General features: G+C 38.6%; 2 protein-coding genes across 10 annotated transcripts in view; one reads left to right on the top strand and one right to left on the bottom strand.

The window, feature by feature from the left end:
• Positions 1-6,933, top strand: part of LOC139131495 (phosphorylase b kinase regulatory subunit alpha, liver isoform-like) — a 51,645-nt gene extending 44,712 nt beyond the window's left edge. For 4 of the 9 annotated variants that reach the window (XM_070697578.1, XM_070697571.1, XM_070697572.1 and 1 more), the window contains 5 exons: positions 166-324; positions 1,589-1,689; positions 2,081-2,260; positions 2,693-2,950; positions 3,296-6,933. In XM_070697578.1, the coding sequence (XP_070553679.1) occupies positions 166-324; positions 1,589-1,689; positions 2,081-2,260; positions 2,693-2,950; positions 3,296-3,511 (914 nt within the window). In that variant the 3' untranslated portion in view covers positions 3,512-6,933. The remainder of the gene's footprint in view (positions 1-165; positions 325-1,588; positions 1,690-2,080; positions 2,261-2,692; positions 2,951-3,295) is intronic. The other 5 variants (XM_070697576.1, XM_070697579.1, XM_070697577.1 and 2 more) reach the window with 2 other exon arrangements.
• A 3,646-nt stretch (positions 6,934-10,579) lies between these two features.
• Positions 10,580-11,746, bottom strand: LOC139132238 (uncharacterized). The gene is made up of 2 exons (XM_070698627.1): positions 11,620-11,746; positions 10,580-11,238 (listed from the first exon to the last, which is right to left on the bottom strand). The coding sequence occupies exons 1-2, from the start codon at positions 11,639-11,641 to the stop codon at positions 10,580-10,582; spliced, it is 681 nt and encodes a 226-aa protein (XP_070554728.1). The 5' UTR covers positions 11,642-11,746.
• Between the last annotated feature and the right edge of the window lie 1,710 nt (positions 11,747-13,456).

Raw genomic sequence — 13,456 nt, 5'->3', positions numbered from 1 at the left:
TCATCATATTTCATTATTGCGGCAAAACATTAATATTTTCACTGTGAGTGTATCCTTTCGAGAAATCACTGGTTTTTTCATCACAAAGTGCATGCCATCTCTGAAGAGCCAAGCACACGGCCTAATCAATAACATCTTGTCTGTGTGAATATATATTACTTTTAGCACCAGCAGACGGAATCCGTCGTTTAGACTCTAGTCCTGGTATGTTTCGACGTTTAGACTCTAGCCCCGGTATATGTCTACGTTTAGACTCTAGTCCTCTTATGTTTGGACGTTTAGACTCTAGCCCTGGTATATGCCTACGTTTTGACTCTAGTCCCGGTATGTTTCCTATTCAGTTCAACATCGCATAGATATCCCTTTTTGTCGTCACTTTCTTTTATCATTGCTACTTTAGATGTTCAGTGTCATCTGAGTATCTCCCCATGTCATGCAAAGTACAAGTAGTATCTGTGTTTTGGCTTGTTTTGTGTCTGTTCTGTGTCGTAGTTTATCATTATGTTACAAGTGATACAGTTCAAAGCTGTGCATGTCTGTTTTTGTCGGCTTTGGTACTAGTGACAGCATTGTCTACGCACCAGTTGATACAGAGGTGAAAATGATCATAGAATGCATTCCATCCTATAGTAGTGAGCCTTTTTAGTTGACACCTCTGTGTAGAAAATCAGTTGGGTGACACCATTATGGTAGCGTGTGCCTTGAAAATGAAAGACTTAAAAGTTTTGCTCAAAATTGCTTCAACGAAATCAAGAATAAAAATCAGGGGTCTCCACGCAAATGTTGATACTATGCGAACAAATTACCTTAAATTGATCGATATTTGAAATTCAAAATGGCCGCCATCCCTGTCTTAACTCAATGGGGAAAAATAAAATTTTTGATTTTTACAAAAGTAAGCCGGGGAAAACTTTAGTTTCTCCAAGAGCTTTAAACTGAGTCCCCAAAAGTTGAGACCAAAAAGGTATTATAAAACTGAGAGAAGTTGAATAATCTGTCCACAAGGCACATTCTACCGTTATAGGTGGTGAAAGGGGTAGTTTTAGTAATAGTGCACGTTCTAACATTTTGCCTGAAGTTTGACTTATATTGATACTTGTACATGCAATATATACAATTTTCTTCCATCATGGAGAACACTCATTAGTCAGTGGTGTGTGAAAGTGGCTTAGAGAGTACACTGTAGACAAAGTAGTAGAAGTAGTAGTAGTAGCAATATGATACTCTAGACCATGTAGTTGAAAGCTTTCTGAAAAGCCATTGAAGTTAAAACAACTAGTCAAGGGGATGTTGATGACAAAATACCCAGTAGCCCTGCTTTGACATGTTTTACAAATGCAAGGAGCCCTGAGTTTTCTTTACCAGGAAAAGTAAATTTCCCTTTCCGATGGTCTGACTGATCTCTGAGAATTGTAAATTGTTCGATGAACTCTGATCAGGGATTTTTGAACTTGGAAACAGGGGTGAGCTACTTGATCTATCATAATGTTGGTCCTGGGCACTTCCATGTACTTGTAGGATTTGCTTTGTCCTTGCAGTTGTTGGCAAGTTCTCATCAATTGTCTCCTTCACCATCGCTTTTTTCCAGTTCATCCCAACATCAGCAGCGGTAAAGTCAGGCAGCTATCCGTCTTTGGACTCCCCAAGGAAGAAGTGACCGGCATTGCAAAACTTAAAGAGGAAGTCAAGGTGGGTTGGGAAGATGCTTCTCTTGACTTTTGTGTTCTTTTTGTATGAAAACACCCAAACCTTGTAATGGTAATTTGTCCCAACACCATTTATTTATTGCCTGGTTAAATGCAATATTAATAAATGTGGTATGCCTTTAAGAGTGTCGTAAAATTCAGGAACTGAGAAATTTACATAAAAAATGCACCAATTTGTATCAGTGCCAGTTTAGTATTAATAAAGTCCAGGATATCTGTTTTAAGTGTCCTTTGAATGAGGTATGCTGTAGTTTTTTTTGAAACAGAACATACCGGGTAACCGTTTCTATTCAGGCTATCACTTGACTACGAGATATCAGCCGCAAACACAGAATTATTCTGCATCTAATCTACTGTGTCGTACCATTTTCCAGACAAGGAGACATAGCGTGATCAGCCCAATGTCGCCCCCTGGGTCAGATAGCATTGAAAAGCTAGAAGAAGCCATGCACAGTGACCGGACTGGTCAGTGGTTACGAAGGAGACGGCTGGATGGAGCGTTGAATCGTGTACCAGTGGGATTTTATGAGAAGCTCTGGAAGGTCCTGGAAAAGGTGAGTTTCAATCTTGTGAAACTGAAACTGATCTCAAAACATCTGGCACCAGTTTTTGCGTGTGGAGCATGTGGGTAGCCGAATCCGGAGAACTTACAGTTTATGGTGCGTTATCAAGGCCAAAAGGTCAAAATTAAGTCTCCACATTCAGTTGCTGCACTTTTTGCAAAAAATGATATTCTTTTTGAGTTAAAACACTTTCTTTTTGAATAGCTGCACTTTCATTTTGAATTCAAGCATATAAATTAAGATGCTTTTCAACAGTGCTGCATTTTAGATTTTACTGCGAACATGGAAAAGTTGGAACCAAAAGCAGCAAACTTAGCCATGAGAGTTGAACAGACAGTTATTAGTTTATCAAATCATTTTCTTACACTCTCTGTGTTATCTCCCTCCTCTCCTACCCCTCCCCTCCCCCTCCCCCATTTACAGTGTCAAGGTCTGTCAGTGGAAGGGCACATGCTGTGGCAGGGAATGACCAGTGAGATGACAGCCGGAGAGTTCAAGTTCGCCCTGAGTGTGGAGACTGTCCTGAACAGAATTCCACAGCCTGAGTATCGTCAGCTGATGGTGGAAACGCTGATGGTGCTGTCGCTGATTATTGAGAACGACTTTGCAACGAATCTCGGAGGAGTGATAACCATCGAAAGATTGGTTTATGAAGCCAATGAACTCTTTCTGAAACAACAGGTGAGTTGTGGAACGTTTAGAATACACTGTAATTTCCAGAAAATGCAACGACGTCATTGACCCTGTAGCTGTATGTCATTTATCATGATTATATTAATTGTCTGCTCCCTAACTTGGCATGTTGCCAACCTATCCAGTATGTAGATAATGAGTATATTGATTGTTTACAGTTGAATTCACATCTCTATATTTTGGTATTTTCAATCATTGACAATGTCCAATACTGGCAGGACCAAAAATACTGAAAATTGTTGTCACAAGTTACAAAGGCTTTGATGTTTTAATGTACATACGGTAATACAAGTGCTAAAACTGACTGTTTGTTGGAATATTTTGTTGTTCTAGGCTATAGATGATGGAGATGCCACACTCTGCTGTGTTCGCAAGGACCCTCACTTTGCCAAACCCAGCGTCCTGAAGTGTGGCGGTACAGCCGGAATATGCCAGCACTTCTATGATAGCGCCCCCAGTGGCCGCTACGGTACCATGACCTACATAGCCAAGGCTGTTGCCAACACCCTGCACTTCCCTGAACAGAACAATGACTGCGTGATCAGTTAGTTGAAGTGCCCTAGTATATGCCCTGTCCCACTCAAGGAGCACTGCCACCTGTTGCGTATACTTCCACAGGGATGCCCTGCCCAAGCACACCTAAGTGAAAATTTTGACAGACTCCCCAGCTCTCTCGAAATTTTCAAGGCAGCTTTAATATCTCCTATACTTCAATAAGGGACACAGACATCACTGTGATCATTATTCACTCAGCTAGAGCTTCAAGTACTTAAACAATACAGAGTCTGTATGCAGCCACATGGCTCAATTCAAATTTTTTACATCCTTTATTTTGTCAAAAGACAGACTTCAACTAATCTCTGACCAGCTAAGCAATAGCGTTTTTAAAATAGGAAAAGCAACTTACTGTAACTCACAGTATGTCTGACATGTATGGTAGTTAAATGGAATTTATATGGCATTATATATGGTAGATACAAGGTACGGTAGTGAAATGATTTAGACTTTAGTATGCCATAGAGCAATAATAATATAGATCACACAATAATAGAGTTAGCTGGCAAAAAAAAATTCACTGAATGAGAAGCATTCAGTGTATATTGCACATTGTGTGCAAAGTTAAAAGTTTACAACAGTTTTACCCACAATGCAAATACCAGCAGTAATTGAGGTGTATCGCCAAGCATACATTAAAATGACATTTCAGGTTGGGTTTTGTAAGATGCAGCTATTGTGGCATCAATAAGTATTGCAGCTGATTTATATCATAGTCTTACAATAGTGTTCTCCGTGAATCCTTCATATTTTGATCCATTTCCCTTCAAGCCCTTCACTTTGGCGTTTTCTCATGACTGCACCTGGTTCAGAATGACAGATATGCAAATACAAACATCACATGTAGGCAATAGCAGCTTATAAGTAACCTTCAGTACAGGTGTTCACTAATATTATTCAAATCTGGCGAGTTTTACAAAACTTCATGAACAAAATCTTCACATTCACAGCAGGTGGTACAATACACTTGTAGTTGTAACTGGAATGTTATTTTTAATCCCACTGACAAGAAAAGCCTCTTTAGAAAGATAAAACAGCTGATGTACCACCTTGGAGGAACCCTTTTTCCTATTGGCCAGTCTAGTACTCACAGTATTATGCAAACATCTCATTAGCGAATTGAATGTCTCCTTACAATGTGCCGTATATTGCAGTGTGTACTTGAGGCAAAGTGTGATTAATCCAGGGTAGGACCTTGAACTTAGTCAATGTGGCTGTCATAAAGATGATTTACCATGCTTCAATTTTTGAAAAATGACAAGGCTGTAAAATGGCTCTCATTACACACTGCATTTTTCAATCAGCATCGTACATCACATTTTGATATCTATAATCTGTCATTGGAGGGGAATTGCTGCAGTTGATTCACAAACACTTTCTTGTCTACAACTACTCCCTGACATCTTTGAAAACTTTTGCTTCAAAATCTTTACATACAGCTGTAGAATCCCTTACCTATTATTTATAGATCTCAGTCTAGTGAGTATTGTGTGGTTTTTCTGGTTACAGCTGTGGCACACTTTATTCCCAAGTTTTATAAAAGAGACTTTTACGAGAGTAAAATCTCTCTTAAAAAAAAACTGACAAGTATAGCTGAAGTTAGTGTGCCCACATATTGGGGCAAGGATTGTTAATTTTTAAAAACGATTTGAATTACCAATTTTTCATCCAATTTTCAAAGTCACACAGCTTTCAAATGGTTGTACATCTTGTGGTATTTTTTGGTGAATTTTTCACAAATTTCGCAATTTTTTCATGAATTAAGGCAAGTACAGGTGTGAGTGTAAAAGTCATTCAATCATACAACCTTGGTTGGAAGAGCTTTCTGCCGTCCTTGCCACATTACGGGAAGACTGCATTAACTTGCATGGTTACCTGAAACCCGTTTCCTTGCCTGACCAACTCGGGTGACAAACAGAAGACTTTTAATCCCCAAGGTGTGAATGTTCCAATGTTATGTTTATCTAATCCAGCTGGTGCCATTGTAGTGCCATTGTAGTGCCATTGTAGGAAAGGCAGGTCTGTGAAATTGATCCTCTAGGGAAGTAGGGTATTCCTAAGTTAATGGAGCTTTCCCATAATGACAACTGAACGAGAGAACACTTGAAAATTGGTGTTTAAAAAAAGTGTACATCTTGTTCAATCTGTTTTTTAACAAATTGTAAAAAAGAACTGAGTGATCTAAAATATAACACATTATCTTTTTTGCCTTCAATTTGTGCATTTTACATGTGGTGTACATAATGTTATTTAGCTAGTTTTGAGAATTTTTTCGTGTTGTGCTATGAATTTAAAAATATAAAGTGTTTGTTGAATATATTTATATTTTGGAAGAGACAGTATCATGACAATATGATTTGTCATTTACTTATTCCTTTATTTTTAAGGAATAATATGAAGTAGCGGGGCTGATAAAAGCGTTGATTGCAAATGACGTCATTTTTTTCTCTCATTAATATGCATAAATAAATATTTGTCTGCATTTTCCGCATAAACCACATAAATAAAACCTGTTAGTGTTACAATGGCTACTAAAAGTCACACTAATTAATATGAATATCTGGCTCAGACTACAAGCTGCAACAACTTCAGCGCATACAACAACAAAATTTGTCCGAATTTTAGGCAACACTGTCCAGAGTTGCATGCGTGCAGCTATATTTAGTAGCAAACCTGAAATTGCGATCAAAGCTATTGTAGGTTATAAACTAGCTAAGAAGCCATTTATTAACTGCCCATGTGCTCTCTCAAAACCCAAGCAGAAACATAATGCGTATTCAGAGTGTCTTTAGAAATAATTCTGCCAGACTTCAAATGAAAAAAAAGGTGAAGCATCAGTACCATATTTTTGAGGATATGGTAACTTGACATGTATCTTCACTGTCCTTTATATTCCATGGAATATGTATTTTCATGGCTATGGATCTCGCTCAATGCTTTGCAGAGTGTTATTTGGAATCTATACCCCCCAGACCCAGCAAAATAATAGTCTCCAATCAGTTTTTCCTCACGAATAGTTTTACAGAACAGTCACATATCTTGTAGCTGTGGAAACGCAGCTATCTGTGGGCGGGGTAGCGTGCGTCGCTATGCAGGTCAAAGGTCAACCCCGCCACGGATCTTGTTGAGACGTCAGTGTGGTGATATATAGTGTACATTACAATAGTAACATCTGTCTCTGCTGTAATCAGTTAACATTCTGTATTGAGTGTTGTTATACAGTGTTCTGGAAATCAAGGCAGACGTTTACAACTTTCTAGAAAGTTAAATTTGTCTGCGCTTTTTTTTTTGTGATAAAAAATGGTGCTGCATTGTCCATGTTTTTCCTCATCCTGTAAGAGTTATCTGTAAAATGGTACATTGTTGCAAAAATTGCGTGATTACGATTAAATCTGAATTTTTTTTTTGTACTGCCATCGTTTTGGGTTTTTTTTCATAGTTAGAAAAGTACCAAGATCTTTCAAAACCTTTTTTTCACTTTTAATCTGAGTTTCAGTGCATGTGTTTCAGACTTTCCAAGTATCTACATTCTTTTTGAATTGACCATAGGTTTGGCATATTTCTAGCTGATGAATTCAATGTATTTTATCTTTCTTTTATTTTGTTTATTTATGAAAAATGCAGTTTCTTTTCTGCTCCAAAAATCATCAGTGTCAAAAATGCATGAGTTGTCAGCATCTCTGCTATATTTGGGCAATGCAGTTGGGCAATATCTTGTCGTATTCTTTCAAACTGAATTGTAGTCCAGACTGGAATTCATTTGTCAACTTTAGCATCATAAAGAACACACGACGCACTATTTGCAAGAGAAATACTATCATACCTTGATGTCAACCCCCCCCCCCCCAATTTGCTGTAAACAGGTCTACAATCACTCTTGATAACAATTGGTTTGGGCCTAACCAATGTGATGAAAGGGTAAGGAGAATTAGGAGGAGTAAACTGACTCATGTGATTGAACCGAAAAATAATAAAAAAATTGCAAATTTATAGCTATATGCTCTTCAGAATTAATGTGAAATTGGGTGACTTCGCCAACTATCTGTTGGTGAATCTGAGAAGCTTGCTGAAGCAATCTTCAAGAATGATCTGCTATCAAATGAATACTTTGAAGCTGGGGAACAAATTTGACAATCTTTGTATAATTATGAAGAGAGAGCCACCCAGTGGCAAAGCTCCATTCGGGATAGCTTGACAATTTTCATGTATTAAAAGGATTCATTGTCGTCATTTTTGTCAAAAATATTTGATTCTGTGGCTGTGTGTGTGTGTGTGTGTTCATTTTACAGTCCGACAGCAGAGAGAAACTGGATTTTTTTCTCAGGGTCAATTCAGACTCTTGTGATTAGAAATGTAGTAAACTGAATAAATATAGTTTTATCTGAAATTAAGTCAAAACCTTGTACAACACGATTGGAACTAATTGGATGGCGAAGTAATGTCTTTAAAATCTGCAAATGTAAGCTAATCTACTTTTCTTTGTCCGGTACACACTTGTTTTAATGAGTAATTTGTAATATTGAGACATTCAGCTATAAGGCACTTAACGATTTGAGAAATTTGAAAAATATGAAAATCCAATTATCCCAAATTAGTTCCAATTGTGTTGTACTTTGATCTTTTCAAATAACCCTGTTTTTGTCACCGAACTGTAAGAGTATTAAGGGGCCGCTCGACATGGCAGAATTAAACTAATAACACTTTGCGCACAAGGTATTTTGCACTGACTGCAAATTTGAACCTTGTCTAATTAGATGGTGAAGTAATATCGGTTTAACCTGCAAACGTAAGCTCATCTGCTTTTCTTTGGTTTTATGAGTAATTTGTAATATTGCAACATTCAGCTATAGGACACCTAACACTTTTGTGAAGTTTGAAAAAAAAATGAAGATCCAATTATCCCAAATTAGTTCCAATCGTGTTACCAGTAGACTGCTTTAATGTAAAGTATAATTTATACAAGAATATTTCTTCAACTGTTCATGCCCAGTGAATCGTTGATGTATATTCGAACTTTATCCTTCAAAATTAGTCGCAAAAATACGGTAGGTAGATGTGTTGTAACCTTGTGAAAAACAAACTGGACAGCCGATGACCGTCGGCCTCCAGTGACATGTAACACGATTGGAACTAATTTGGGATAATAAGATCTTCATATTTTTCAAATTTCTCAAAAATATCAGGAGCCTTATAGCTTAATGTTGCAATAATACAAATTACTCATAAAAACAAGTGTGTAACTTAAAAAGGCAAGCAGATGAGCTCACATTTGAGGGTTAAACGGATATTACTTCACCATCCAATTATCCCATATTAGTTCCAATCGTGTTAGTACAATTCGAGCTATATTCAATGGACATAGACAGTGTTTGTCATAGAATCTGCAATAACTTTATTGGAAGATAATTCGACTCTTTATCATCGTCAGGCGAAAAGTCCTCCCCGTCTTGGTCTTGGTCCCTTTGTCCGTGCCCGATGCGAAAATCGTCCAAGAAAAACTTCCCCTGTTTCCGTTTAAACGAGGCAGATTGGTTAGCCTGCTGTCGTTTCCGTCGCCCTCTCTTTCTTCGCGTGCTATTTCTGGTGCTTTCTTCGGGACACTTCATTTGCTCCTCGGGGCAGGTGGATTCCGTTTTGTTGAATGTTTGACTTCTGCTAGAGTACGACACATAAAATGCGAGAAAAAATGGTCAAGATACTCGTTAAATGGACAGACATCCATACTGAATTTAAAGAGAGTTGAAATAATTCCATACTCTCCAGTTGTTGCAAATGCGTAGCCAACAACTGTTCATGGCGATCTTGTGTGGTGAGCAAGGCGAGTTTCGCCACCATACAAAACGGTCAGGGAAAGTTCAGGTGCAGCCAACGAACAATGCACTTTTAAAGGGGTCTTTACTATGATAAGATATTTTGTGCATGACAAGTAATGTGAACTGACTAATTTTAAGTCATGAGGGTAATTAATTAGCTGTTCATAATTTGCCCTGCCACTGAAAACTTTTCGACTTGCCCTCCCGCACTCAAACTTCATTTTTACCCTCTCCCCACTTATTTTTGCCTGTTTCCCCTCCCCACTGTCAATTTTTAAAGCTCCCCTGCCCTGTGGCGGAAAAAAACTTGCCGATTTCCCTTGCCCTGCAAAAAATTCCCCCCAAAATTTTGTCATTCCATTTCCCTGCAGACATGGAGCTACCCTACCCTTTGATGAAAAAATCTGTCGATTTACCCGATTTACCGATTTACCTGCCCTGTGAAAAAATTTCCCCTGAAAACACAATGGCTCAACTTCCCCTGTCCCCAGGACAATCAACCAATATCTGCCCTACCCGACAAAAAAAAAAACTAAAATTTGTTCCCCTGCCACCTAAAAATATGTCCCCTGCCCTAGCAAAATTATAATTTCCCCTGCCCTAAAATATTGCTCCTGGAATAGCTTTTTCGATGAATAGCTCCGTTGGCTGCACCTGAAAGTTGTAAATTGATCAACCTTACAGGAAACGCAGAACTGAGAGTCTGAAGAACCACTTTTAGAGATCATAAACAAAATCAAAAGTCAATCCGAAAAATGATGATGGTCAATCGTTTGAATAATTTGAATCATCGACCTTTAATTCCCTTTCGCCTAAATGTGAAAACATATTGTATGATCGTTTTCAATAAAGCCCACTTTTGATGTAGGCTTATTTTCTGCAGTCGTTGTTCTGTTCGTAAAATGCAGTTTTTCACTGTACACTGCAGGAAAATGTAAAATTTCCCAGTTTTCGAATTGTTTACGTATGTGAGGAATCAGTTACAACCAAAGTTTGGTCCCGACCAGTATTCATCGTTTGGCGATAAAATTGTATAATGTGCATATTTTATTGTGTTATCAAGACCAACCCTTATATTACATGGAGAGCAGTAAACACAGTAGTGAAAATATTACCCAAAGTTACAGCCACCGTCCCTTTTAACGAGAGAAGGGCCAATTATTGCATATAAAAATGCTTCTATGTGTTGTGCATGTGCCATCATTTGTGCTTATGTTTGTATTCAACTTTATGTAGTCTGTATACGGACTTACATCGTATCCAAACGTAGAAGCGTACACATATCCGTTCGTGAAATTATTATACAATCCATGACGTCATCGCCAAGCACACAGCTCAATGTCGTTGATTTTGTTGAAAAATTTGAAGATTTCTCGAGAGTATATTCCCATTTGATAATCTCCCCGACGTCTTCCACACTGACTGACTTTTCTTTATCTCGGTCACGAATCTGATGGAGTGAGGGCGCTATGTTGTCGACCAGTTCGTCGTCACTGCTATCGTCACATGTCAGTGACCATATTTCGTCGTCGGATATTTGCCATATGGATTGATATTTAACTCTTTGTGTCCATGAATCGTCGTGCTGGCTCTTTACTGAAGTATCGTCAACGGCTTCTCCATTTTCTGAGCCATCGGGTGTCAATTCGACATCTTTCTCTTCTGTAGTTGTGTTCTGGCAAATTTCACTGTCTTTAATATTATCAAGTTTAACAGTATCTGTTGTTTCTACTTTTTCAGCATCACTTTTTTTCGTCTGCCAATCGTGGTCCCCGTCGTTCAATCCTGGTCCTACAAACTTTATACTCTGCACTACGTGGGTGGTGAGAAAGTCCTCAGGTCGCCTTTCGCCGAGTTTCTTCTTCTTCTTTTCCGCGTTGCTCTTGTTCTTGGTGGATTTTTTGTTTCCTGGTCGAAACAAGGTTCGATTTTTTTAGATATTCATTTGCTGCGGGGGCCTACATACGAGTTATCGGAAGTGGAACCCACTATGGAATAGAACTCGGGTTGCAACGATTCTCGAACACGCTCAAAAGGCGTGTACGACTCGGCGATGTACATGTCACCTGTAAAATACCGTTTCTTGTTATACACGCAAAATCATATCGAAATTCCCAGTGTTACCAGCTTGCCGTCACTGCCTGTTCGTGTAACATCAAATGTTCGCGCTATTTTATGAAATCGAAACCTTGATATTGTACTGAATAGAAAGCTAATCAAATCGATGTCAGTTTCCGATGAATCATCTCATATTTGGAATTTTGCGTCGATGGTTTTAGTCACACCTACCTCCCTTGTTTCCTTTGCCCATCTCAGTAACAAAAAATCCGCAAGTCTCGATGCAAGATACGTGTAACAGATATCTGCGTAGTCCTAAACTTACTCGTTCACAACAACAATGGACAATGCATTGTGTTGTGTTCTACTCGCGCAGTAAACACTCATGATTCTCGCTTTCTTTTTCTCTTAAATTCGACACAGTTGGTTCGAAGCAGCCTCGTTCCCAATATAAAAGAAAGTCGCATAATAGTGATCCGCGTGAGAAGACCGAGCGCGTAACACATTCGATTGTCACATGTCAGAGCCTAACTACTGCGCATCATTCCACGCAGCAGGTAGTCTGAATCCCTGACCCGTTTTTCCCTCTACCGGGAAAACGGGTCAGGGAACCAGACTACGCAGCAGGCTCTATTGTCATGACGTCATCAGATAAGCGTTGTAGATACGTTTTTGTCACGGGACTATGCCACATTGCATCGCTAAAATTCAGTGACTATCTCATTCTAAGGGTTACAATACATAGAGAGCACAGCCGAGAGAGAGAGAGAGAGAGAGAGAGAGAGAGAGAGAGAGAGAGAGAGAGAGAGAGAGAGAGAGAGAACACTTAGCCAGGTTTTTTCCTCTTATTTTAAAGTTCATTTCTCTTGACCCAAAAGTTCACTCTCTCAGCCGATCTTTTAATGGTACCTCAAATTCTGTAGACTGGCTTTGCATCTAACAAGATCTTGGACCGCATGATAAGGGGAATGTTATTAAATATTGCCTTGGGTCGAAGAAAGTGAGGGATCCCTAAAACGCTACGGGGGTTGGGCCTACTTAAATGTTTTAGGATTGAAAGGGGTGGCCACTCAGTTATTTTTCAGAGCCTTGGGGTGGCGAATGATCTCTATTACAATTAATCCACAACATATCCTATAAATTGTTGAGGATTTGCTATGTATTTTACAGTACACCGAATAAAGGTAGAATTCGCCTCGGGGACAGATATTTGGAATTTCTTTTACAGAAGCGTTTTGGTCTACCACTTATGGGGCTCATTTTAGATCTCTTGGACTATAAAGTTTAATTTTTTGCACGGGTTTATTTTTGTGCAAACGGAAAAATCAATTTTCCCCATTGATTCGTAGTTAACACCGGGATGGCGACCATTTTGAATTTCAGGTGTGTCGGTAAATACTCTATTAAGTTTCTCCAGTATTAAATTCTGCACGTTGTCCCGATTTTAGTTTTTGATATCGAAATGGAATAGTTTAAAGTTTCCACACGGAGAGTTTGAGCAAAAGTTTAAGTCTTTCAATTTCGAGGCGCATGCCCACGTCCGTGTGGGGGATCGTTGCATGATCTATATAGTTGATGAAGCAACGGTTCGGGTTAGCATTAAATGTTAAATGCAGTTGCGCAATAATTATGCTTCAACTACAAGTAAGGCCGTGTCAAACTCAAATCAAACTACATCACGATTGTTGACGCTCAAAGTAAAGGTAAACTAAGGTGTCGAAGAGGTAATATTTGGGCCCCACTGTGCTGCCTTTAATCTTATGGTATAGGGTTGTTTGTCGTTGCACAGTTAGAATTCAGTATGTTTTTAATGATGTTCCTGTCCTCAGGTTCAAAAGAGTCATCAAAAGTTTCAGTTGGTCACTATAAAGAAAATATTAATGTGCTGAACGTTGGTATTTAAAAAAATCACATTGGAATTGTTTTTTCATTTTTAAGAATCAACACCTTTGCTGATAAAGCGTTCTTAGTTGAATTGATTTCTTTGTTTTATAACTTTTGAATAACTTTCATATGCAGAAACAATGAAAAATTCTAATTACCCTAACCGCTTGTACCACGTTGACAT

Source organism: Ptychodera flava, chromosome 4, assembly GCF_041260155.1.
Source record: "Ptychodera flava strain L36383 chromosome 4, AS_Pfla_20210202, whole genome shotgun sequence".
Classification (NCBI taxonomy): domain Eukaryota; kingdom Metazoa; phylum Hemichordata; class Enteropneusta; family Ptychoderidae; genus Ptychodera; species Ptychodera flava.
Note: the sequence above shows the minus strand (reverse complement) of the source record. Positions and strands in the feature narration are given on the sequence as shown.